The following is a 23,448-nucleotide window of genomic DNA, read 5'->3' on the forward strand; positions in this document are numbered from 1 at the left end:
TTCTCTGTGAAAGATTAGCCCTAGTGTTTTTCTGTCTGAGATCAGAATCAGTCCAGAGTTAACAGGAAAGCTACAACCTAGTTAAAACTGGTCTTAATAATCAGACAGGCTTAGTTGGCTTGTGACCCAAGTGTATGCGTTGAGTGTATGCATTGCACACCAAGTTTTGGAACTACCTCCAGGTTTCAGAGGTATCGCTTAGGTGTAACAATGTTATCCCCACTGCAGCACTTTTATGGAAAGATAGATTCAGAGACCATTTTAGATGTCAGGCTTTGACATTGCTCTTACAAAGCCCCCAGGCTGCAAAACAAGAACCAAAAGTGCCCTCCAGAGGCAATCCTTATGGCAATGTCTAGTCTGGTCTGTTTAAGATGTCTTTTCTGGTCTCTTATCTTTCAAGCAGCTTCCTGTAAAAGCAGTTAGTCAAGTTTTTAAAGTTGTTCTCCCTTTCTCTACATACTGATGGAAGTTTGTCCAAATAATTAGGAAATGTTAGCTTCTCTTTTCTAATTTTTTACAGCGTGTATATCTTTGTTTCTGTGCCTGATTTATTAATAGGCAGCAAGTTGATCTTGTTGCAGCTTTCCAATTTGACAGGCAAAACTTTTCTAGTTTTCTTTTGTAAGCTCAACTGTCCAGTTCTCTGGATATTCTAATAGCTTTCTCCATACCATATCTAGAATATTATATCTAGAATTAATCTTTCTTGAGAATGAATAATGATGGTTGTACAGCCATTCCCATCTATATTTGTTCTTCATATTCTTTGTACTGGCACTGGAATTTTCCATCCTTATGCCATTTAGAATTAATATGTAGGCTTTTTCTCAGATATCCTTTTCTACCTGGTGTCCCCAGGTATTCTGTCATTTGCAGACCTCCAGCATTTGAAAGAATGATTTTTCTGTCCATCTTCTTTGTGTACTTGAACACTTTAAAGTTGAATGTAAACTCATTTCTGTTAAGCCAGTCTTTCTAATCAATGAATTCCTGGTCCAGGTTCTCTGCTCCAGCTGTTGCAACTAAATTTTGTGTCACTGATCGCTGAGTGGCCTGATGTAGTTTGCTAAAATCTGCTCAAACCCATCAGCTCTCTTAAGGCAGTAGTATTTGGGTACTCACAAAAGTTAACTCAATTTTTAGATTATATATTGTGTTTTCTGTTTTAGGTTTCTTTTTGTTTTGGTTTGGTTTTTGGGTTTATTTGTTTGTTTTGGGGGGTTTTTGTTAGTTTTTTTTTTTTGTCTGTTTTTTCAGCACTTTCACTTGAAGGGACGCAAAGTACTGGCCTAGAGATAGTTTTGGATTTGTGAGATTAATGAAGTTTTGACCCCTATCTCCTGCCCGCTCCCAGTTATTATGGGTTGATAAGAAAATGCTCCTTCCCTCTGGCTGTAAATCTTGTTTTGTTCCTCATTGTGTGAACATATACCCATACATTTCTTCTGCTTTATGCGGTGACAGAGCACATTTCATGTGAAAGCTTGCTAATGAAGTTGTACATCAGACCACAGCAAAAATGAAGGCCTCCATGGTGGAGTAATGGCATTTGGCTCCCTTTCAGACACAGTGCTGAAACTTCTGCCAAGTGTCACTGCATCATTAACTTTCAGTACAAGTTATCAGTCTATGAATGGAAGAACACAAATCACTTTCAGTGCACGTTCACAGAAGCGCTGCAGATTTAACAGAGTAAGGGAGTGTAATTTGCAAATCAAACATACAGGGACACCAAGGTAGTCTGGAATTTTTCACCAGACATCTAGGAAGTAAAATGCTTGATTGATTTCACTGAGGATTTTTAAGTACCAGAATTGTGAGGTGGAACTAAAAAGCAAGTGCCTTATCAGGCACTATGTGGTAAGTTGTGTTGGCATTTGCATCTCTTCAGAGCAGCTGTTAGCATTTTCAAGGTCATCCCAGGCATAGAAGATTCCTCTTTAAAGAATGCATGAAATGATAATTGGAATTTACATCCTCTGATGAAACCTAGCATAGTTCTTAAATCAGTTATAAATGAGAAGCGGTCTGCTTGCTGTGGATCCTGCTTTTCTCCTCACCCACTCTGGTTCAGGTGTGTCAGATATTTGCTCCTACTGCCCTTCCTGTTCTTTGGAGGCCAGTGTATGGTGAGTTAGTGGCCTCAGGCTAACTCATACTGAGCAGATGTCCACATCACAAACGTTGCTGCTACACCTGCTGCTTACTTGCATCGTTTTTGGCAACTGTGCAAGAGAAGAAAAGGATTAAAATGGATTTGGAGGCCAAGAGACTGCCTCTCAACTCTAAGGGTGATTTCACTAGTGAGGTAGAGTTCTGATCATTAACATATTTCATTTTCTAAGGATGGTGATTTGGTACATTTCATGGATCCTAATTCATTTAAAAGAAATTGAATCACTGCTTGGTGGGTGGAGTACACGCTCATCTGCAAAACGTGTAGTGGATTGGTTCTGTCAGTTCTGACAGACCTTGGCATTCATAAAAAGAAAAATCTCCATACCCAACTCCATGTATTTTTTTATCTCATTTACCTTTATTTAGAAAAATACTTGCTGACAACTTTACTTTGAAGTGTCGGGATTAATTCCTGGCCCTGTTGAAGAGCTTTTTCTGGAAATTTTTACCCAGAAAGTATGGGGTTTGTATTTTTCACCTTTCATCAGACTTCTTAAAAATTAAGTATCTGGTGGCATATTATTGACTTTTCTCCTTTTACCAGCGAGGAAAACACTAAATGTCTCCCTTCTGATGCACTAAAAATTTGGCATTTGTTTGCCTCAATTAGTTTTCAGTTTGTGCTGTATTAAATTTCTGATCAGTCTGAGTTTTAAAGAGGTTGTACTTCAGAGCTTCACTACGCCAGACTCTCCTTGTCTAGATGAATTACTGAGCCACAATGAAACTTCATACTGTCTCGTTTCCCATTTAATGATATCTTTGCAAATTGATGAGCGTGTGTTTCCTGCTTATAAGATGTTGGCCAGTAATTGCTTGTGTCTTCTGAACACCGACCTGGCTTGAACTCCAATTTCCCTTCAAGTGGTTTAGTGAATTGATCAGAAACTCTTTATTGCCCTCTGCTGGGGCTCTGGGAGAGCTAAAGGAGCCCGTGCAAACAATGTGCGTGGACAGCAACAAGTGTGTCGTGTGTGTGCTGCTGTATGGCCTCGTTCAGAGAACGATTTGGCTTGTGGTCTCCTTCGTAGGCTGGGGTGTGTGTGCTTCCATCCTGCAGGGCTGCAGGACGGCCACCACACAATGGGACACCCGCGCGTCGCGGGGCCGACCCGCAGCAAAGACGCTGCGCTGATGCTTTGCACATGGAGCCTCCAGCAAAGCCCTTGATGCTGGCAGAAGTCATTTCACTGCTTTGCTGCAGTGTGGTTAAATGGCAATTCCCACAGGAAGGCTTCAAAGAATAACACAAGGCTTGGTAATTTCTGCTAGCTGCATTTATGCAGCCAGAGAAAAAAGGCAGTGAAGCGGGGCGATGTTGTCTCATCAGAGATCCCACAATGAACTGTTGGCACTGAGTTGGAATCCATTCTGGGAAACTGGTTCAGTGAACATAAAGTCCAAGAACAAAAGATTTATTTGCTATTTTAGTGGGTTGTTTGTACAGTCTGTGTTCTGGACTTGACTAAGTCTCTCCAGCTAGCTTTTGAGGAAGGGAACATACACTGGTGAGAAAGCACACAGAAGGGGTTTGGGAGGAAGAAGCTGTATGTCCAGTCAGTTATGGTTGCACTTCATAGAGTCTGGACAAACTTTCTCCACCTTGTCTTTAAATCTCAACTACTGTCTGCCACATGGTGGCTTCTGGAGGTGTGATGAGCACATATTTATAAAGATTGTCAGATAAAAAAACCTAACAGGCTGAAAATTGATGTACAGCTAAACAAGTGCAGCATCCCAGTTCTACAGTTTCTAAGGCAGCAAAATTACTGTTTTGCAAATGCAAGTGGGGAAACTATGCGAATAGTTGTTTTTCTGAGGAAACTTTGGACTCCTTTGCCTTGACCATTGGTTTGTGTCAGCATATATTTTTCTATGCTGATCACAAAAGGCACATTTCAGAAGGAAACTCAGTTACTGTGGTCAGACCAGTAGGTTCAGTTTTCATTTCCAACTTGCTGCGTTGGGGAGAAAAGGGAAGAGAAAACAGCTCATGATATATTGTTTGGAAACTGTAATTTACTGTAACCAGACAGCTCCCCTGAGATGTGAGAAGCCTGCATCAATAAGTCCATTTCTCTTTTTTGTCCTAGGCTCTCCATTCATAAATCAAGTTCAGAAGAAGGCTCTGTAGGTCAGTATATTTCATTTTATTTGATACTCCTATGGAATTCTTAAGCAGCTTTTGAGTTTTGCTTGTTCTGGGTTGTGAAGAGCTGGCAGAAGTCAGCAGCATTTGTGTGTGTGGAGGGAGAGTCTCAGCAGCTTTCACTTTGATGTTGAGTGTGATCACTAAAACCACCCACCCAGCATTGTCATGTGATAAATATGCATGTTTCGACTTGTTATATTGAATTGAAAACGTTTGCTTGTTAGATTCCTGCTAGCCTGTCCTTTAGTATTCCAAAAATTACCACCACCAGTAAATAATGGGGGTTCTTTGTTATTTTTGTTCATGTCATGCCAGAGAGTCTTTGTTGTTGAAATTTTTGTTGCTTATTGGAAAAGAAAAATAAAACTAGGAGGTTTTTCTTGTTCGTTTCTTTTTAATGGTATGCTAGGGACCATTCTAGGGACTGTCCACACAGTCTAAACTTAAGCAGTATTTCAGAGAGTCAGGAAGCTCAGCTCTAGGTCATTCAGGACAAGATCTTAAATACTAATAGCTCTTTGTCAGTAGCATTTCTGCCAGATCAAGCACAGTATGTTCGTTTGTAGGTGGCATAAACTTTATAGCATGTGCCTAGTTAATTAAACAGAACATATATATATTTATATATGCCCTACTTTGAGCTAGATCCCATTTTTCTTTCTAGGGCAAATGATTTACTTTGAGATCATCAATCCCTATGGCGATCTGGTTCTTGTGGACATGGAGACTCATCCTTGTACAGTCCAGGCATATAGAGAGCATGAGTCAGGTGTAGCTGATGATTTCATGCCAAGTAGCAGAACACGTGTGTGTGTGTGTTAATTACTTAATTTCTTGATCAGTATGCACAGAGATACTAGAAAGTCACTTACCTGAGTTGTGGTTTAGGCCACATAATTGTGATGCAGTTAAAGAGAGTAAACCAAAAAATATTTCAAAAACATTTCCAGACTTGACATTAACAACTCAACAGACATCAAAATTAATGTAAAATATTTTTTGTTTATAATTCAAACTATGTAAGCTGCTGGCTTGTCTCAATCCTCTATAGCCCTGGCAATTATAAAAGAATGTGCATCACCCTGAAATAGCTACATCAACCTAGTTCTAGTATGGAATAAATCAAGAAAACCCGAAAATCTGAGGGTTTTTTATTCTTGTTTCTGATTTAGAAATACATTGTGATGCTTGAAAGCTTCTCTAGAATTTACTAACTAATGTTTCTTTCTAATTTTTTTTCCTTTCCCCTCATCCTCCCACCTCCCACTCCACTTTTCTTTTAGGGAAAACAGACTGGAAAAAGAAAAACAAGTTTTTTTGGCAGAATTTCCGAAAGAACCAGAAAGGACTAATGAGGCAGACTTCAAAAGGTAAAGCTTTTTCAATAGTGCACATCCTATCATATAAAAAGTCAGGAGCCAATATCACAAAGGAATAAAATGAATTTGTAATAGTGTGGCAGCTGGAGTCTGTGGCTCTGGAAGTGTCACAGGTTTGGTTCATCATGACAGTGCTCAGAATGACAAGTCAAATTCTTGAGACTGCAGACATGAGGCAGGGATGCCTTTGGTCCTGACTGTCAGTGACAGCACACATGCAAAGTTATGCAGTTAATATATAAGTAATATATATAAATAAACAAGGTGCTTTTTTTTTTTTTACCCACTCCTGACTTGGTAAGAGAAGTACTGTTCTGTTTAAATTAGAAGGATATTTCTCCTTTCTTTGGCATTTTGTTACTTTGACTTGTTTGCTTTAGGCTTGAATCCAGCCTCTCATTGTAGAAGACATTACAAGAAGGAGCAGTAAAAGTATCTCTGGTGACCACTGCAAATGTAGGATTGACTCCACTTAAACTGTCAGGTGTCTTTCTCTAGTTCTTCTGCAAAAGATGCAGCTGTGGATTGCATTAAGTATTTCTCTTCACACAGAAAATTTGTTTCCCCATGTGTATCTGTTAGCTTCTTATGTTGCAAACAGATGCTTCTCCATGTCTGTCTGTGTTCAGATGGATTGTGAAAGACCACAAAAGCCCATTTGTTAGGTCCAAAAGGGACACGATTCCAGTTAAGTGTGGGTCCTTGCTGGTTCTCGAGGCAAGTTCTAATTGCCTGTGCTGACAAGCCAAACACCTGCCAGAAGGAGAGGTAGTTTAGAGTGCAATACATCTAGCACCATGTGTCAGCTTAGTGGGTGATTAGTTTGTCTGGGTAGATCATAAGCAGTGGCTAGTCCACAGCAGAGAGCTGCAAGGGCCCATCACACCATTCCTGAGCAGGCAGGTTCTGGCAGCTGATACCAGTATTCCTCTGGGCTGAGTGCTGGACTTCTCCAGCATTAGCATTTCCTCTTTTAATTCTTGTCTCTCAGGGTCAATAACCATGTGATGACAGTTTTTATTTCTCCTTTTCATGGTTGCTTGCTTGCTTGCTTGCAGTGTCAAAGTAGACTTAGCTTTTTAGTTCTAAATTGCTTCCTTTTACTGCTCAGTTACTTTGAAATCATTCAGTTTTTTGAAATCATACAAGGAACCTACTCTGGGGAAGGTCTGTTTCTGGCCAACCAGGTCCACTTAGCAGCCAGATTTCAGAACACTGGGTAAAATCCAGTTTCAATGTACCCTGCCCTGTGCATGAATTCTTACATGTGCTTAAAATATTTGTGCTGCTTTTTTTTTTTCTGTGCAGGAGAGGATGTCGGTTATGTGGCCAGTGAGATCACGATGAGTGATGAGGAACGGATCCAGCTGATGATGATGGTGAAAGAGAAGATGATCACTATTGAGGAAGCACTTGCTAGGGTATGATACGTCCATACTTCAATCTCTTTGACAAACATGTTTTAGAATGAATGTTTTAGGATGCATCAGTCTGGAGCTTTACTTCATTCACAAAACGTAGGAGAAGGTGGAGAAAGCCTGTGTGTTTGCCCCATTGCAATATGTAGCATAAATTAGATTACAGTTCCTTTGTTTATTGAGAAAAAGGAGATTTAGCTCAAACAGAAATAGATGCCCAGTACGTGGTAAATTACTAGAGTCCTAAAAGTATTGCTTCTCTCCATTAGCAATAAAAGGCTCTAATCCCAGAAAATATTAAATTTAGACTTTTTCAATGCAGCGGTCTAAAGTGAGGGAGAAGAATCTCTCTGACTTGTACTAGCTCTTATTTATTGAGTATGTTCATAGGTTTGTTTAAGTACTGACAGAAATGCTTCAGGTCTTGCTGAGCTTGCCTTACTTGATTCAGAACACATATATTTCTTACTATTTTCCTTTAAGATAAATATTTTTCTGCTTATTTCTTAGCCAAAAAGGTGGTGTTTTACTTTAATAACAATCAAGAAAACACATTCAGCTATTTTTGCCATATGACGTTATGTCAGATGTACAGCACAATTCTGGTTTTTTTATAAATGGGGTAGCTGTCACAAGTGTTTCTTTACAAACTCTAAATGTTAATAAACCACAAGAAAAAGAGCTATAAGGTATTGCATTTGTGCAGCAATAGGGCCAAGGTTTTAATTTGTTCAGGAGCCAAAAGAGGGTGCAAGTTTCAACTCCACCTTTGTGTAAAAGACTGTGATGGAACATGGGATGTTCTGTATGGGCTCCATTAGAGAAAGCATAATTTAAATCAGTTGGCAGTCAGAGAAATATCTTTATTGACATATTACATTGTGAAATAGATTATTGTAGAATATTTTCTCTGCTGTTAAAGTTTTCTGGTGTGAAAGGGTTTTCTCTAATCTGATAGTTCATATATGGACTGGTAGAGTTTCCCTCTAGTGGTCTGGCTACTAGCCTTGTTTTTTGTAAATATCAGATCTTGATACTTAGAACACTTTGACTCCTGTAGTACTGGTTTTGTCTGAAGCCTTTTACTGGAAAATGGGAGAAATTTTTATTATTATTATTATTATTATTATTATTATTATTATCATTATCATTATCATTATTACAAAGGATGGTTCTTAGTCTTTACTGCAGATAATTTTCTTTATGAAGGAAATTGGCAGGCCATCGTGATTTAATCTGTCTACTGTAAACTCTGCCTCTGAGATGAGGACATGTAATTTATGTTTTACCAACAATAGTGTTTCAGAATTTACAGATCATTTCTTTCTAAGAAAAAAACCCTCATTTTTAAAACTTCTGATTGTTGGACAATTTATTTTGAATAAGTGAAGTGTGCAGTGGAAAAGTTTTGATTTTCCCAGATCCACAATGATACAGGGGAAAAAAATGAAATTACATTAACTCTTGCTATTTCAATGAAGATTGATCTCTTCTGGTCACTGGAAAATGTTCTTTGTGTCTTTTCAAATTTCAGCTGAAAGAGTATGAAGCCCAGCACAGGCAATCAAGCACTGTAGATTCTACAGAATGGCCTGATGGCTCTTACTCGACACTTGATGGGTCTTCCAATTGTAATGTAAGTATCTGTCATTGTGATACAGCTCCCCAGTGTCATTTAATATTTAAATTCTTTCATTGAACTACTGAAATATCCTGATTTACCTGGCAATTTCCTTAATAGCAAATGTATCACTGACCTTGTGATACTCTGTTCTGTCTGCAGAGAATCCTTAACTTGCATTTTAAATCTTCAGAATCTCTTGTCATAGACTTCAACAGTCTTATTGTATAATCTCCTTTTTATTTTTTTTTCCTTTCTTTTTCTTTCTTTTTTTTATTATCTCACCCCTTTGTCACTGAACTTTGTAAACACAAGTTGTCCCAGGCAAAAATCCCCTTGTTTCAAAATGCACAGAAAAGGGCTTTTAGGTCATTTGGAGGGAAGTTGTTGATTCACCAGTAGAGTTTCTCAGGCTTTTCCATTGCCTTCAAACACTTCTGTCTCTGCATTTGCAAACTCACAGCCCAGAGTTTGTGGCTTTTGTCAGATCCATAAGCAGTAAGGCAGCTTTCTTCATTTTTTTATTTTTCTTCTGAGCTGTTTAATTTAATTTCTGTTGATTTTATGTGCACCAGACAGTCTCTGTATTATGCCATACTGAATTAATTAATTTTTCCTTTGAGATATCTTCATTTTCACTGAGTAGTTTATTCCACTTCAATTCTCTAATTGGAAGTTCACAGATAAATCTTAGAGAAGAACACATTTGACTGTCAAATTCAAGCTCTTTGTAACCCATATAATTGAATCATAGGCTTTTGAGACCATTGGTTGATTTATTTATTTTATTGTCAATGGAATTTCCTGCTAACTGCAGCAGCCAGTTAGCTCCTCCTTCCTAAATGTAAAAAGGAATGCAAAGTCATTATATGAAATATTTAACATATTTGGTGGCAGAGAAGGATTTTGTTGTTTATGTTCAAAAAAGTATGCCCATCTTTAGTTACATTGGAGCAGAGGGGAACTGATGTCGCCTTATGCTCTGTTCTGATGTATCAAAATTGTGCAAAGAATAAAGAAGAAAGGATCCTGACTCTCATGAACTGATTGTTTAGCTAGCTGGAAGTTGTCTGATCTTTTCCTCAGTAGTATTTATAGCTTGAACTTTTCCTTCTTTAAAGGCTTTTGTCCAGGGTACCTATAGCATAAGCCGCTTAAAACTCTCATTCACCATGGTCAAATCTCAGAAGGGTACTGAATTTCTCTCTTAAATCTTCTGATAGTGGTTTACACTTGTGTTGAATTACTGAAAGCTGCGTGTATCTCTTGAGCACTGAACATGATTCATTCAGTATTTCTGCCCCAATGGAATGACTTGGCACCTTTTGTCTAAAATTATTTTCCTAAGCCATCTTTGCACTTGGGAGCCAAGAGCTTGGTTGCCTCTCTCTGCTATTCTGGTAGGATTTGAACCAACCTTCTGCTGACTTCACTGGGAGATCTCTATTCAGTCACTGTAGATAATTCTCAAGATTTTTGCCCTCGCTCCTGATTTCTGTCCCAGTTGCCTTTAACAGAAGCTGTTAAACTGCTTGCCTTCAAGGGAAATGAGGATCATCTGCAGAAATGAAAGTCCCTACTAGAACAAAATTCAGCTTGATGTATTTTTTCGTGGACAAGAATGAAACTGAGGTTAACTGGGGTGAAGGAGTTAGGGCTGTAATTGACTAAAGGGAAAAGCAGACAATGAAAAGTATCAGATATGTTAGAGATAGGGTATGTGTTCACTCAAGACTTCTTTGCCAAAGGACCTCTCTACTAATCTGAAATGACCAGCTTTTGAGACATGCAAAGATGATTCTGTTTTCAAGCCCTTTCTTTCCCAAATGGTTTGAGTTTCAGTACCATTTGTGTGATTTGTGCTCTGCATATTTAGAACCTCAGCTTTAAATTACCCCACTCATTTTATACAGGCTGTGAACTAAACATTTCTGGTTTGAATTTCAAGTTCGTGGGCAATGGTTCTTCTGGTTCTGTTTGCATTTTTATTTTATTTATTTATTTTTTCAGTCTCAGAGCCAAGTTGTTACTAGGCATTTTTTAATGAAACAATGTTATTATTTTGTAAACAAAATAAAAACAAGTTAGAATCTAAGCAATGAGAGAATCTAAAAATGAAGGCAGAATGTCTGGAGTGTTCTGAGGTTTTAAGTAATACTTTCCTTTCAAGTCAGCTATGCCCACACCGTAAAAATAATGCCTAAAGTGCATGTATCGTTAAGTTATTGCTTTAATTTTTAGGAAAAGACCACTTTTTAGAATAAGCTTTTATAGCTATAATGTGTTTATACATGATAACATAACTGATGTTGATTTAAAGATTCTCATTTTAAAGATTGATTTGAGGATTCTGTTTTCCAGGTTCTCATTTTTTAAATTACTGTACCAGGAAATGGAAACTTGCGTTTCATACCCTTAACAAAACTAAATCCTAAAGATGAATCACAAAGGAGTGAGGAGTAGAAAGGTCAGCATCAAAGGGAGGCAGCCCCATATCATTGCTGTGCTCTAAATTGCATGTTCTGTTTATTTGTTCTTAAGAAATAAACAAACAAAATCCTTGCCAAGCCAGTAGGTGACTTGTTTCTTTGCCACTTTAGAGCAATTTGTAGCTTTCAGTCTCACTACTATGGTCCCCCTGTTTCACAACAAAACGTGTGTTCTTTATTTGCTAATGTGGGTAGGCAGTTGAAACTTTTTCTTTTCAGTCAGACATATCAAAGCTCTAAAACGCCTCATGATTTTCTTATTAATTTATTTCTGAATTTTTATGTTTCATCTCTGCTGCTATGAAAGCAGTTCACAGCAACACTAGACAAGCTTTCATTGCCTTGTGCCAAGCATTGGGATGTAAAGCAGGTGCAGATTACAAATGGATCCCTTTCTGGATTGTAGATAAGGCCCTATTTGTCCTCAGGAGTCAGAAAGTCCAGGGAAAGAGATGACTTAAAAATTGTATCACATTCTTTCTTTACACTGAGGTGCCTTTTATGCTTCTTAAAGATAGAAGAGCGTTTGATAACTTTTGAGGGCTGACATTCTCAGCTCATCTAAAATAGGGCTGCTTCATCCTCAGAGCCCTTGTGCTATGGCTCCAGCCCAGCTTGGAGAACCAGCACAAGGAGAAGTCAGTATGTTCAGTGTGTCAGTCAGTTTCTTTCCTGTTCCTTCTGCTAAAGACGGCTAATTGTACCACTTGCCATGTTTCATGACAGAGTGGGGGAATGGAGAGGAAGCACCAGGGAGCTTGACAGAAGTGTGTGTCATATTTGTGCTGACACTGACACAAGCCACTAATTAACTTCACTGACAGTTTCTGTAGATGCAAGTTAAATGAAGTTGTAATTATCTCTGGACTAAAGTGGTTTGTTGGTCTTATCTTCTGTATTTTGGTTTTGATCAGCGGGTGATGCTCACCCATCCAGCAAACTTCCAGGTAGTGTAGCTGGCCTTCATTTGAAGGGTGCCATGGTGAGCTGTGCCATGCTTATCTGACATTACCTTCCCCACCAGATGTGCCTTAGCAGCCTCAGGAGAGAGGCCATAATATTTATGAGTGGAGAGAACAAAAGCAGCATCTCCCTCCAACAATATGGCTCACACATGAGCAGTGAGGGGGCGGGGGGTGGGCTGCAGTGCTATTTTACATCCCTGCCCTCCCAACACTTTTTTCCCCAGGATCATTACATTACCAGTAGGAAACTGGCACCCCATTTGTTTTCTCTGAAGAGAGTGGCAGCAGTGCTGCAGACCTGTAAGTGTGCTGTGCACATCTGCATCTACCATGAGGCTGATGCTGGGGACAATTCCCACCTGTGTTGCCTCTCTTTTCTGTCTTCTATAGATCCATTTTTTTAACAGATGGCAGTCCATTGAGTCCACACAGTGATAGCTCTAGCTGGACTGAGATAATAATTTGTTACTCCTGTACTTACTATTGTTTCTTTTTTTTTTTAACAAGTGGTTAAATAGAGCTAAAAGTTGAAAGGCTGTGCAGAATTGAGTTTGTGTCTGCTGCAGGCATCAAAGGGAGAGTAACAGATGAGAATGGACTTTGAGTTGTATTCATTTCAGCCCAGAGATGCTGAACCTGACTCTGACAAAAGATGAAGTCTGATATAATTACCTCTGACTCATGACAGTCATTACTGTGTTTGGTAAGTGTGAAGAATAGGAAGAAAAGAAGTAATGAAAGTGTAACTTGTGTAGTACCAATTACCTCAAGAGTAAATCTAAGCATAATTACAGCAAATCCACATTATTCAGGGTTATACTGTATTTCAGTATGTGGATGCTTTCTAAATGCAGCTATTTTTTAATAGATTTTTTTTCACAGTACTGATGGATTCTTTAAATTTTTAACCATTGGTTAACATTATGATTGCTCATAGTACAGGTCTGTTATTGTAAACAGGAAAAAGTCCTTTTGGTGCAGTCAGTTTAATTTGTTAAATTTGCTAAATATAAATATAAATATGAATTTCTTAAACTCAGAGTCAGTGTATATTGGGAATCAGAAATGAGTATCTATGGAGAGTAGAGTATGATGAGGTTTATTTTACTTTAAACAGTGATATTTAATTTGAAGCAATGTGAATATTTTGAAGTTAGCTCTGGTTTGCTGTTATCCCAGGACTCACCATTTTTGGTAAGGTTTCTTTTCCATGAAAGGCTAAAGGGTAGAAGAGGATGTTTCTGTCTTTTAGTTCTTCTTGGAGAACTTGTTTCCCCCTCCAGGCCCTGCATGCTCTTTCAAGTAACAGAGGGGAGCTGCTGCTGCTGAGCGTGGCTATGAATGAATGCAGCACTTTCATCTTTGCTCCAAAGAATCTAGTGACCAAGTTTCTGTTAAGATTTCCTGAAAGGCACCAATGTGCCTTGTTGTATGGATGATGTATTTATCATTACTATCCAAATTCCTGTAATACTGTCACTGCTTAGTAACAGTTATGATGAAAAAGAACCTATAATAAGACATGCTTCAGGATGGTAGTGGTGAATTCCCACACTATGTGCCTGTCACAGGGACCTGTCCTGGGAGGCATTGGCTGCCCTCCTTTTCCACTGATCACAGGGACAGTGTCCAGCACCTCTTGGTGAAAGCTGGTAGCAGAAGAATTAGCATATCTTGTTGAAATCTCTCCCCTCTCTCTGTCTGTGTGTAAGAACAGGGATTCCCATGGGTACAGTAATACAAAATCCTTCATGAGAGAAATGCAAATCATCATTACGGTTCCCATAACACAACCCAAAGTAAGGTCAGTGCTGGGGAGTGATGATAGCAAAGCAAGAGACCATTGTTGTGTTTGTATTTGGTTTTTGTATAATACTCTGTGGAGTTTTTTACCTATTTTTTCTGAATTTTCTCAGAACACTTCATAATTTACAGGAGAAACTGCTGCAAATTATTCAGAATAAAACATTGTCACCATAGGATTGTACTGAGCAGTAATGTATAAACCTGCTCACTGCCAGCAGGAGTTTCTCCTGTATTTAGTCTATTGTAAAGTCTCTGAGAAAAATCTTCCTTCTGTCATGACTCAGAGCTTACAGTAACACCCAAGCAGTGGCTGCAGTTAGACTTGTTCATAACCACTTCTGTTTGCCTGCATTCAGGCAAGCCCCATTGACTTACTCTATTGCAAAATGTTTGGTCACGTGTTTGAGGAGGATGGGAGGTGAGAAGGCAAATTAATGTTTATTCTAACATACTAGTTCACTTTTTTTATACCTTTTTGGCCTCTTGGCATCTGCCTATTTTTTCTGCTTATTACTGACAGGGTGAGGGGGGTGGTACCAGCTTTTTCCTGTTCCCCATGCATCAGCCAGCAGGAGATGCTATAATTCATAATGTGATTTCCCTGCCCCCATCTTTTCTGAGACCAAGCCTATTAAATTAGAACAAAGCTTTGCTCAGTTCAGGAGTTAGGAATCTCAAAAGCTATGTGTTTCACTGCCCTATTTGGCAGACACTGGCTGAATAATCTTATGGTACAACTGAAAATTTTAATTGCCCTGTCATTGGTTGCCACTTGTGCCCCTTCCTTGATGCTGGTGTTTCCTTCTTCATGCTTTGGATAGTAACATTAACAGCCTGATTGTTTAAAGGTACTACAAGAATGTAATTTAAGTTACTACAGCCTTCACTAAGTGCTCTCATTATTTTTCTTTGTTTCTCTGATATGAATTTTGCTGTGTTTCATGTATTGCTGTTTCACCCTTAGTTTTCCAAGAAGTTGAGAGGTGGATTTCCAGCACTGGTGGAGTACTCCCCTCATTCATAGTACAGCCTATGCCAAAGAATAGGAATTTTCCCTGGATCTTCTTAGCCTTGCCAAAGCACAAGATTCAGTTGAGAGAGTCTTGTTAAAGACTTTTGTTTCCATGTATAGAGGAGTCTGTGGGAGAATTGGAGAAAAATGTTGCATTGTAACAGGTATAGAATATTGTAATATAGAGCTTCATTCTGCTGCATATACCTATGACAAGTGGCACATGAATACAGTTGTAATGTCATTAAAATTAATTATGCTAATCAGTGAGAGAAGCCCTTCACCATGAGGAAATGTGTCTGGCTTGCAGATACAAATGTCAGCAATATGCTTCACAAAATTCAACTAAAACCTGGAAACGGTTAACAGCTAGGAATTTGCCTAAGCAGCTATTCTTGTATCAAGACAGACCTCCTGGGAGAATTAAACTTTTATGCTCTCCTTACTTATGACAAATATTTCCCACAAATTTCAGCAAGCAGTGTCGTCACCAGCTAACGTGTAATATATCTCTCACCAAAGTAGCCGTTGGATGCTCCTTTGATTTTCTTATAAGTAATCACAGACCAAATCCAGACATGGTTACCTACGGGGGCTGACACTGCACATTTTAGACTTGCACAGCCCTTGCAATTCATGCTCCTGGCAAAAAAAATATTTATAACCTCTGTTAATTCTCTTTAAAATTTTAGAGGCCGTTATTTGTAACTTCAGGATATGATGCAGATTATCACGTCTTAGTTTCATGCAGTTTTCTATAAACAGACTCTGCAAGGATTAGAGGTCTGTGAAGTTTTCTTAATGAAACCCAAAACCTTAAAAACTCGAGTTGCAAAGCCCCAAACTTAGATCAGTTTCACTCATGGCCATGAACTTTTATGGGAATCTGGGATACATTTCAAGGAAGTTGCTGTCATGTTTCACTTGATGTGGGCTTGTATGTTGTTGAAACTAGAGAACACTAGCTGGTTTTATCTGAAGCTTAGAATTTTCCATAGGGCTTTACCATCAGAGTTTCGGGGCTGAAGTAATTCAGGGATAATAACCCAGCAACAGCCCACTAGTAAATCTAGTTTAGATGACCACTAGGGAGTGGAAAAGCTGTGTACAGTCACTAGTACAAAGGTAGAAGGAAGTAGAAGGAAGAAGACTGTTTGACTGGGGGGCTCATTAAAATCAGCCAGTCATCAAAGGAAATAGATGCTTAGTCCAGCTATGATTTCACAATGTGATTGATTTGCAGTGAATCCAGATTAACAGGCCACCACTAGTGTGGTCCTGATGAAGGGGAATCTTCTCTGGCTTAAAGAGGGTGCTGTTGTGGTACATCTATGCTGCTGCTTTCCACCCCTGGACAGTACCTGGTCCCAATAAGTAGCAATTTTTGTCTTTCTTTTCCTGTGCTCTAAGAAATATCCAAATTCTGGATTTCTTGTGAGGTTTGGGATAAGGTGTGGTTGTCTGTAAAAGGAATGCTAATTTACTTGAGCATCCCAGAGTCTGTTTCTTAGGAAGGGAGAGCAGAGCCCAGCCTAGGCAGAGAAGTTAAAAGTCACACTACAATACTTCATAAAGCTACCTCTTCTGGACCATCATTTCTCTTTCCAGTTCTTATTTATGTTCTTTTCTAGCACTGAAACTGAGGGGAAGGATCAAAAAAAAGTATCTAAGTTCACAAAGTCAAAAAACATTTAAGCAAGGTTTATTTTTCTTTCTAATGAGCTTTTTATAAAGGGAAATTCTCCAGGGATTTCTGTCAAAAGAATTTAAAAAGAGAAAATAAAAGAAGGCCTAAGGTAAAGGGCTTAAGTTATATTTCCTATAGACACAGCCTCCACTCTAGTGGTGGTGTTTGAGGGTCACCCTTCGTCCTAGCTTTGCAGAGATTCTCTGTATTTTTTTCTTTCACTGAAATTCCATAGACAGTAATTAAGGAACTGGAGGCCAGCAAGAGGTCAGCAAGCCTTCGTCAGTGAAAACAGGGATTGTTTGCCATGTACAACACTCCCTTTTTTCTTTGTGGTGAATAGAAGATTTGCTTAGAGCTGATGACTTATGCCTTTCTTGTGAGTTATGCAGCTAGCGAGTAACTGGGGGAATCAATCAGTGAGCAGAAAACAGCTAATTGAGTCCAGCATCACGCTTTTTTCTTCTTTACATATTCAGCGCTGGAATCGGAGCCAGTTTGGTGTCTGATAATGTAACTCGAGAGAAGAGGCATTTTGTATGCAGGATTCAGAGCAAATTCAATACTTAAGAAGAAGTGTCTGCTCCTAAATTTTAGGGTTACAAGGCTGACAGCGGTTGAGGACTCGGGGGAAAATACTGGAAACTGAGCTTTAGGCTTATAAATGCCGAAGCTGGTAAGTCACTGAGCATATTGCATGATGTGGAGAGGATGTGCCTCCTGATTCAGAGAGGGAGAAAGAGAAAAGGCTTTTGTGGTTATTCTTAGGCACAGCACAGCATGCATAGCTTTTCTCAGTTTTCCTTTTCCTTTCCTTGGGCTTTTAAGTTCTTTTCTGTTCTATTTTCCTGTCTCTGACTTTGTCCAGGCATCTTTAATAAAAAACTTTTTAAAGTTAGAATGGTTGGGATTTTTGGCAGATGGAAAGCCTGTTAGACAGAAGAAAGGACACGTGTAGCCACATCTAAAGGGAACAGCAAAGTCTCTTTGCATTTACTATAGAGCTTGTAGTTCTGAGGTGAGCTAGCCAGGGCTGGGGGATATGATATGATGTGATGTGTCTATGAATCTAAATGTGTTTTTTTGCCCCACTTTGCTGAACAAGAATTGTCTCATAGTGAAAAATAATTGCAGCTTAAGTTTAATCAGGTATTAAAAGATTTCCTTTTTTCTCAGACAGAAGGCTTCCTAGAGATTTCAGTTTGGGGCTGAACTATTACTGGGCATAAAGCGAACTGTAAAATTTTAACATCTCTCTAAATTGCTTCACATGGCTCATGTTGAAGTCATAAGTTAGGGGTTTTTTTCTGGAGCTGAAGCAGATTAATCAATTAATCAATTATGATAGCTTTAACTGGATGTTGCCCTAGAGTTTCTTACACATTTTTATTGGGACATGGCTACTAAGCTTTGCCTGTTTTTTTAAGGGTTGTTGCTATAACCCTGAAGTGTTTCCAAACATAGTCCTGTTGAAAGCCAGCTACTTACTTCTGGTTTACATTTTGCCAATTAATACCAAGAACACTAATAGATGTTAGTTTTCTCTCACTCTCCCTCTCTTTCTGTGAAGCACTAGTTCAAAGAGGGAGGTTAAGATTGTTATTTCTGTGGCGTGTGAAATGGGCTGGATGTTAGAGAGCAGCAGAGCAAGGCGTGTGCCCTGCCTCCCCAGCAAGCAGCAGCAAAGAGCCTGCCTGTGTGAGAAAAGCAGAAGAGAAAGCAAGAAGGGTGCCAGGAGCAGAACTTAGAGAGCTCCTAGAATATCAGAGTACACGTGCTGATTTCCTATTTGCTTCTGAACGTAAAGTTCTTTACTTTGATCTTAGATATGAGGTGATGAAAAGTGTTGCCTTTGGAGGTGCACAAGTAGGAAGTTTTCCAAGGTGAAGGGAGGTGAGAGGTGGCAGAAGGGATTTATTTCTTCTGGATTTGAGAGCATCTTCATTGTTTGTGACCACATTTGTTTTCAGCGAAAAGCTGGGCAGTGGGTATTGGCCTTGGCCTCTCTAGTTTTCCAGACGTGTGGTACGTGGTGGCTGCAGTCCTCTGCATGCAGTTCTTGGTATTTCCAGATGCTGTTGATACATTCCCTGTTTCCCTGCAGTCCTTTGCACATTTGTGCAGCCAAGCTCTCGGAGCTGGCAGGTTTCCGCACGGTGAGAGCATCACAGATGCGGGATGCACTTGCTCCAAGGCGCGCGGGGAAGGGAAGGGAAAGGAAGGGCGGCTCCACCCGGCCAGCCCCGCCAAGGGGCCCCGCAGGCTGCGCCGGGTCCCCGGCAGCCCGGCCGAGCCCTGCGCTCGCTTTCAACCAGCGCGAGTTTTGTGCATCGGCTTTGGCCGATTTGCTATGGTTTAGGGCTGTGGAGCCAGCTGTCTGCAATCTGATGTAATGTTGCCCTGGAAACCAGAAATTAAACACTCAAGCATTCACCACAGAATTACTACATACAGCATTAGCCAAAGTAATTAAAAGTTGAGCCATATGGGCTTTTGGATGGAAAAATTCATCGCGGAGGAGATGGAAGTTAAGTTGTTCCTATTTGCAGTACTGAAAATCTGTTTGTTGTCCCCTTGAGGGCACAGGGAGAGGCCTGCCTTGGCTGTGCACAGGGGTACAGGGAGCTCGAGGGGCTCTGGCTGTTTTATCAGCATGTTAAGGACACCGAGGCTTGGCCCAGTGGAAGAGCCCTGTGCCAGAGGCCAAGAGGCGTTGGTGGACAGGGTGCAGCATGGATTCCTCCAGTGCCAGAGAACCCTGCAGACTCATCCACTCTATAACAGACCATGGCTACTCTTCTGCAGTGCTGCAGCATGCTGGAGTGCCTGTGAAGGGGGAAGAGGGAAAGAGGGGGCTGGCAGCTGACTCCATCCAAGCCCTGTGCCAAGGCCTCGCTGCTGGAGCTGTCCAGGAAGCCGTTTGCCCAGCCCGCCATGCTTTGGGGACATTGGGGTAATTTTCCCATTTGAAGTCAGGGACAGCTACCAAAAACAGCAATTCCGTCACCATGAAAGAGGGGAGGGTAGAGTAGGTTGGGGAAGTCAAAGCATGGAAGTTCAGTGATTTCCAAATATGTCGGTTATGGCCTGAATGCTTCACATTTCTCTTTTCTGCTTAATATTAGCTGTAAAAGAAAGCATTGCTTGAGCTGGAAAATTAAGCTCTGTTTCCCATGTGCCAAAGTGGAAACTTTTGATAATTCCAAGGCCTTTCTTTAAAAATTGATTCAAAAACAGGAAGTGAGTGAAGAGTAACCCTTTTTGAAAATGCATTAATTTTCAAGGAATTGGCATTATTTGACAATAAAGTTTCCTGAGCAGCACCACTGGTGTAGTCACATTTTTAAGACGTTTTTGCATAAACTTATTGTCCATCTTTTTTCGCTGTAGAGGATTTCTCTGTCACATGCTACCTGGTATGATAGAAAGTAGGCATTTGGAGGGAGACTCTCCTTCTCTCTCACCTACCCATAAAACATGACCTGTTTTCGCCTACCTGTGAAGCACTGGTGATACAAAGAATCTGTTGGTGCTTGTGGAGGACCCCAGCTCAAAAGGGTACTAGGAGTCCTGAAGCACTGGGGGAAAGCAGCTGGCACTTAATTGTGGTTGGACTTTATTTATTTTGAAGTCTGGTGAGCACCCTCTGTACCACCCACTCGGGTTTGACTTCGGTACCTTGCCACTGAGGCTATTTTGACACTTGTTTTTGCTGTGGTACTTGTGAATGCAAATGGCAGACATTGTAAAAGCTCTTTCTTCGTTGTTGTTGACTCTTCATAACCCTGAGGGGGCACAGTTCCTTATCAGATAGCAGTGGTGTAAAGTAGGACTAGCTGTTTATTCTTCAATGAAATCCTGGGTGGGAGGACAAGGTATGAGCTGTTCTCTAGGTCTTGCAGAGCTCGCAGTTTCAAAAACAGTAGTCTTGCAAACTGAGGCTGTACGAAAAGTAATGACGTAAAGCAATCCCCTAGAGTAATTGCATTTTAAATAAACATAACTTGAGTGCAAAATATGCATGATGGTTTCTTGCCAGCATGCACTTAATGGCCCAAGAAGTCTTGACTGAACTGCTTGATTACAGTCAATAATCCATTCTTCATTTTATCTAAATGTGTCTGTCTTGTTTGACATACCACTAAGTTGTCCTAGGCATAATCTCTGAATTAATACTCATGATGTTGCTTAATTTACTTGATGTAAACAACCCTGGTACTCTTTACAGTCCTGTTTCTCCCAAAGGAAGTTGATTAATTATGTAGCCAGTATGCAACCACAATAAACGCATTTGTGCAATTCTTGGATGATAGAATGACAATTCCTACTGCCGTATGTGGTCAGTTTGGTATTCCTCCTTATTTTGGAGTAGTGCAAAGTTTGTGGGAAACTGGTAAAGGACAGTGTCCTTGCAGAAGTTGGTTGAAGTTTTCTCTGGTGTGGTTCTGGGGCCCTTGTGAGGTGCATGACTGGGAGATAGGCTTTCAGAGGTGCCCTGGCTCTGTCAGGAACTGTGTGTGCCTTTGGAAGCATTCCAGTGAAGCTCCTAATTGGTGTCCTGCCCCATGGCATCTGCCTTTAGTACCTCATCCTGGTGTTTAAGTGTACTACAAAAGTAGAAAGCATTTTATGTTTGGCCTTTCTTATTCATCCTCCAGATAAGCAGGCAGAATTTTTTCTGGGAAGAGAAGGGGATGGGTTTTTTTTGTTTGTTTGTTTTTATTTGGCTTGTATCTCTTGGGGATCTTTATTTTTAAAAGTTTAATTAAGGAGAAGGATAAAAAAGGATAAGCACACTGTGGAAACCCAGATAGCTGCACTGACAGGAAGTTGCATGAGGGTTTTTAGAGATGACCAGTAGGAATGCTGTGAATTGGCTGGGACTATGAGTGCAAACAAAGTAAGGTATACGATCCATACTGCACTCCAGCTGGAGCCTGTGCTGCACACAGGAATGTGCAGCGGCGCAGGATGCCAGGGCTGTCCTGACCAAGCCAGAGAGCCCTGCTGGCCTCCTCTCATCTCCCTTCCCTGCCCTTCCCCCTGCTGCCTTCCACATTCTGAACTGATTAAAACAGAGGAAGTAGCACGTTGAACATTGGATCTGGCTCGAAAATCGAAGTTGTCTTCTCGTTCACAAGGAATGGATTGTTTCAGCTTGTTGTGTCACTGCTGCTGGAGAGAAGGGAAATTTTTTTTGTCTCTGTAATGTTTGATACTTGAGGGAAAACAGCTGGAACTGAGCATACTGGATCAGATGCAAAACGAAACGGGATGCTGGGGAATATGGACTGCACTGTATATCTCAAAAGGTCAGAGTTTTCCCTTGGCCAGTGCTGGAGGAATGCTCTGTCCATCTTAATTCCAGCCTCAAGAGCCTTCAGGAGGAGTGTAAGGAGCAAGGAGGAGGAAGGGAATATTTTGTAGCTGTGGCAGCCCGTGAGTGAGGCAGATGAGGTCTCCTCCTTCCTTTCCTTCCCATCCCTTTCTTGTGCTGCTGTTTTTGATTTTCTGGGAAGACTGGGGGGAAAAAAAGAGAAGACTTCAGTGACAGAGCTCCAGTTTGGAAAAACTGTTTATAACCAGGTTTAAACAGCAAGTTCTGAGATGCCAGACAGACCAGGGACTGACTAAACCACGGGAGCATAACTGGTATGGTAAGAAGAACCCTGGAAAAGAGCCCTGCCTGAAACATAGTGGAAGAGGACGTGGAAGTAGTTATTACACAATGTATGTGAAGAAAGACAAGGGCAGGAATGCATTTCAGTGCCTAGGATCTTACGTTGCACAGATTTAGAAATCAAAATGGTATGTCATGCTTTCAGAAAAAGAAAAAGGAAAAAGAAAATAAGAAAATCCTCCGTTTTTGTCTGACCCGAGCTGAAAATATAACACCAGTTACAGAGCTGCATTGACACAATGCAGCAGATGAGCTGGGTTAACTTGACTTGAAAGAACAAGCTGTGGAACTACTGCTTTATTAATATTCCCTTTGTTTCTTTGCCAGTCAAGAGAACAATCCGATGATGAAACAGAGGAGTCGGTGAAGTTTAAGAGGTTGCACAAGCTGGTGAATTCTACTCGCAGAGTCAGGAAGAAACTCATAAGAGTTGAAGAAATGAAAAAACCCAGCACAGAAGGTAAAAAGCAATGTGGTTAAAACTGTGTGAATACATGTTTTGTTGAGAGGGGACAGAAAGTGGAGGCTCGGGAGAGGGAGGGGTGGAGTATTCATAAGGGGTGGTAGTAGGAACAACTGCCTTGTCTGTTGTGCATGCCTTAAGTTATTGAATTTTTAGGCTTTAGAAGGAGGAAAGTGACAGCCTAGAATGTGGTTACTGCTGATCTGGTATTCTCAGAGCAGCACTGGAGAGCCCCTCATTAAGAGATTATAAATTGGCTTATGTTTTATGCCCCATGCTGGGGAGGGAACTAGCCTGGAAGCAATCCCAGCCAGCTCCCCACAAGCTCAGCAAGGAGGTAAGTGGAGCCATTACCACACTGCTCCCTCCTCCCAGGCCCTGGGTGGCACACAGGTGAAGCTTCTCTGCTAGTTTTGGGAGGGGAGCAGCTGGCTGGTGGTGCAGTTGAACCACGTGGCATCACCCTGTGGCAAAAATACAGAACCTCTATCAGACATTCTTGTGGGATAGAGGCTGCCTCATGACTTCTACTTCTGGGGGAATCCTGTCTGCAGTTTGGCTTCTGACTGAGCCCTACTCCCTACAGAGAGGGAGA

The 23,448-nt window shown here is 40.5% G+C and overlaps 1 protein-coding gene across 3 annotated transcripts in view; it reads left to right on the forward strand.

The window, feature by feature from the left end:
* Window positions 1-23,448, forward strand: part of LOC134041888 (SAM and SH3 domain-containing protein 1-like) — a 522,564-nt gene that overhangs the window by 472,371 nt on the left and 26,745 nt on the right. For all 3 annotated transcript variants that reach the window (XM_062488930.1, XM_062488931.1, XM_062488932.1), the window contains 5 exons: window positions 4,275-4,315; window positions 5,617-5,703; window positions 7,021-7,133; window positions 8,665-8,766; window positions 22,718-22,850. In XM_062488930.1, coding sequence (XP_062344914.1) covers window positions 4,275-4,315; window positions 5,617-5,703; window positions 7,021-7,133; window positions 8,665-8,766; window positions 22,718-22,850 — 476 coding nt within the window. The remainder of the gene's footprint in view (window positions 1-4,274; window positions 4,316-5,616; window positions 5,704-7,020; window positions 7,134-8,664; window positions 8,767-22,717; window positions 22,851-23,448) is intronic.

Source organism: Cinclus cinclus, chromosome 3 (genome assembly GCF_963662255.1).
Source record: "Cinclus cinclus chromosome 3, bCinCin1.1, whole genome shotgun sequence".
Taxonomy (NCBI): Eukaryota; Metazoa; Chordata; class Aves; order Passeriformes; family Cinclidae; genus Cinclus; species Cinclus cinclus.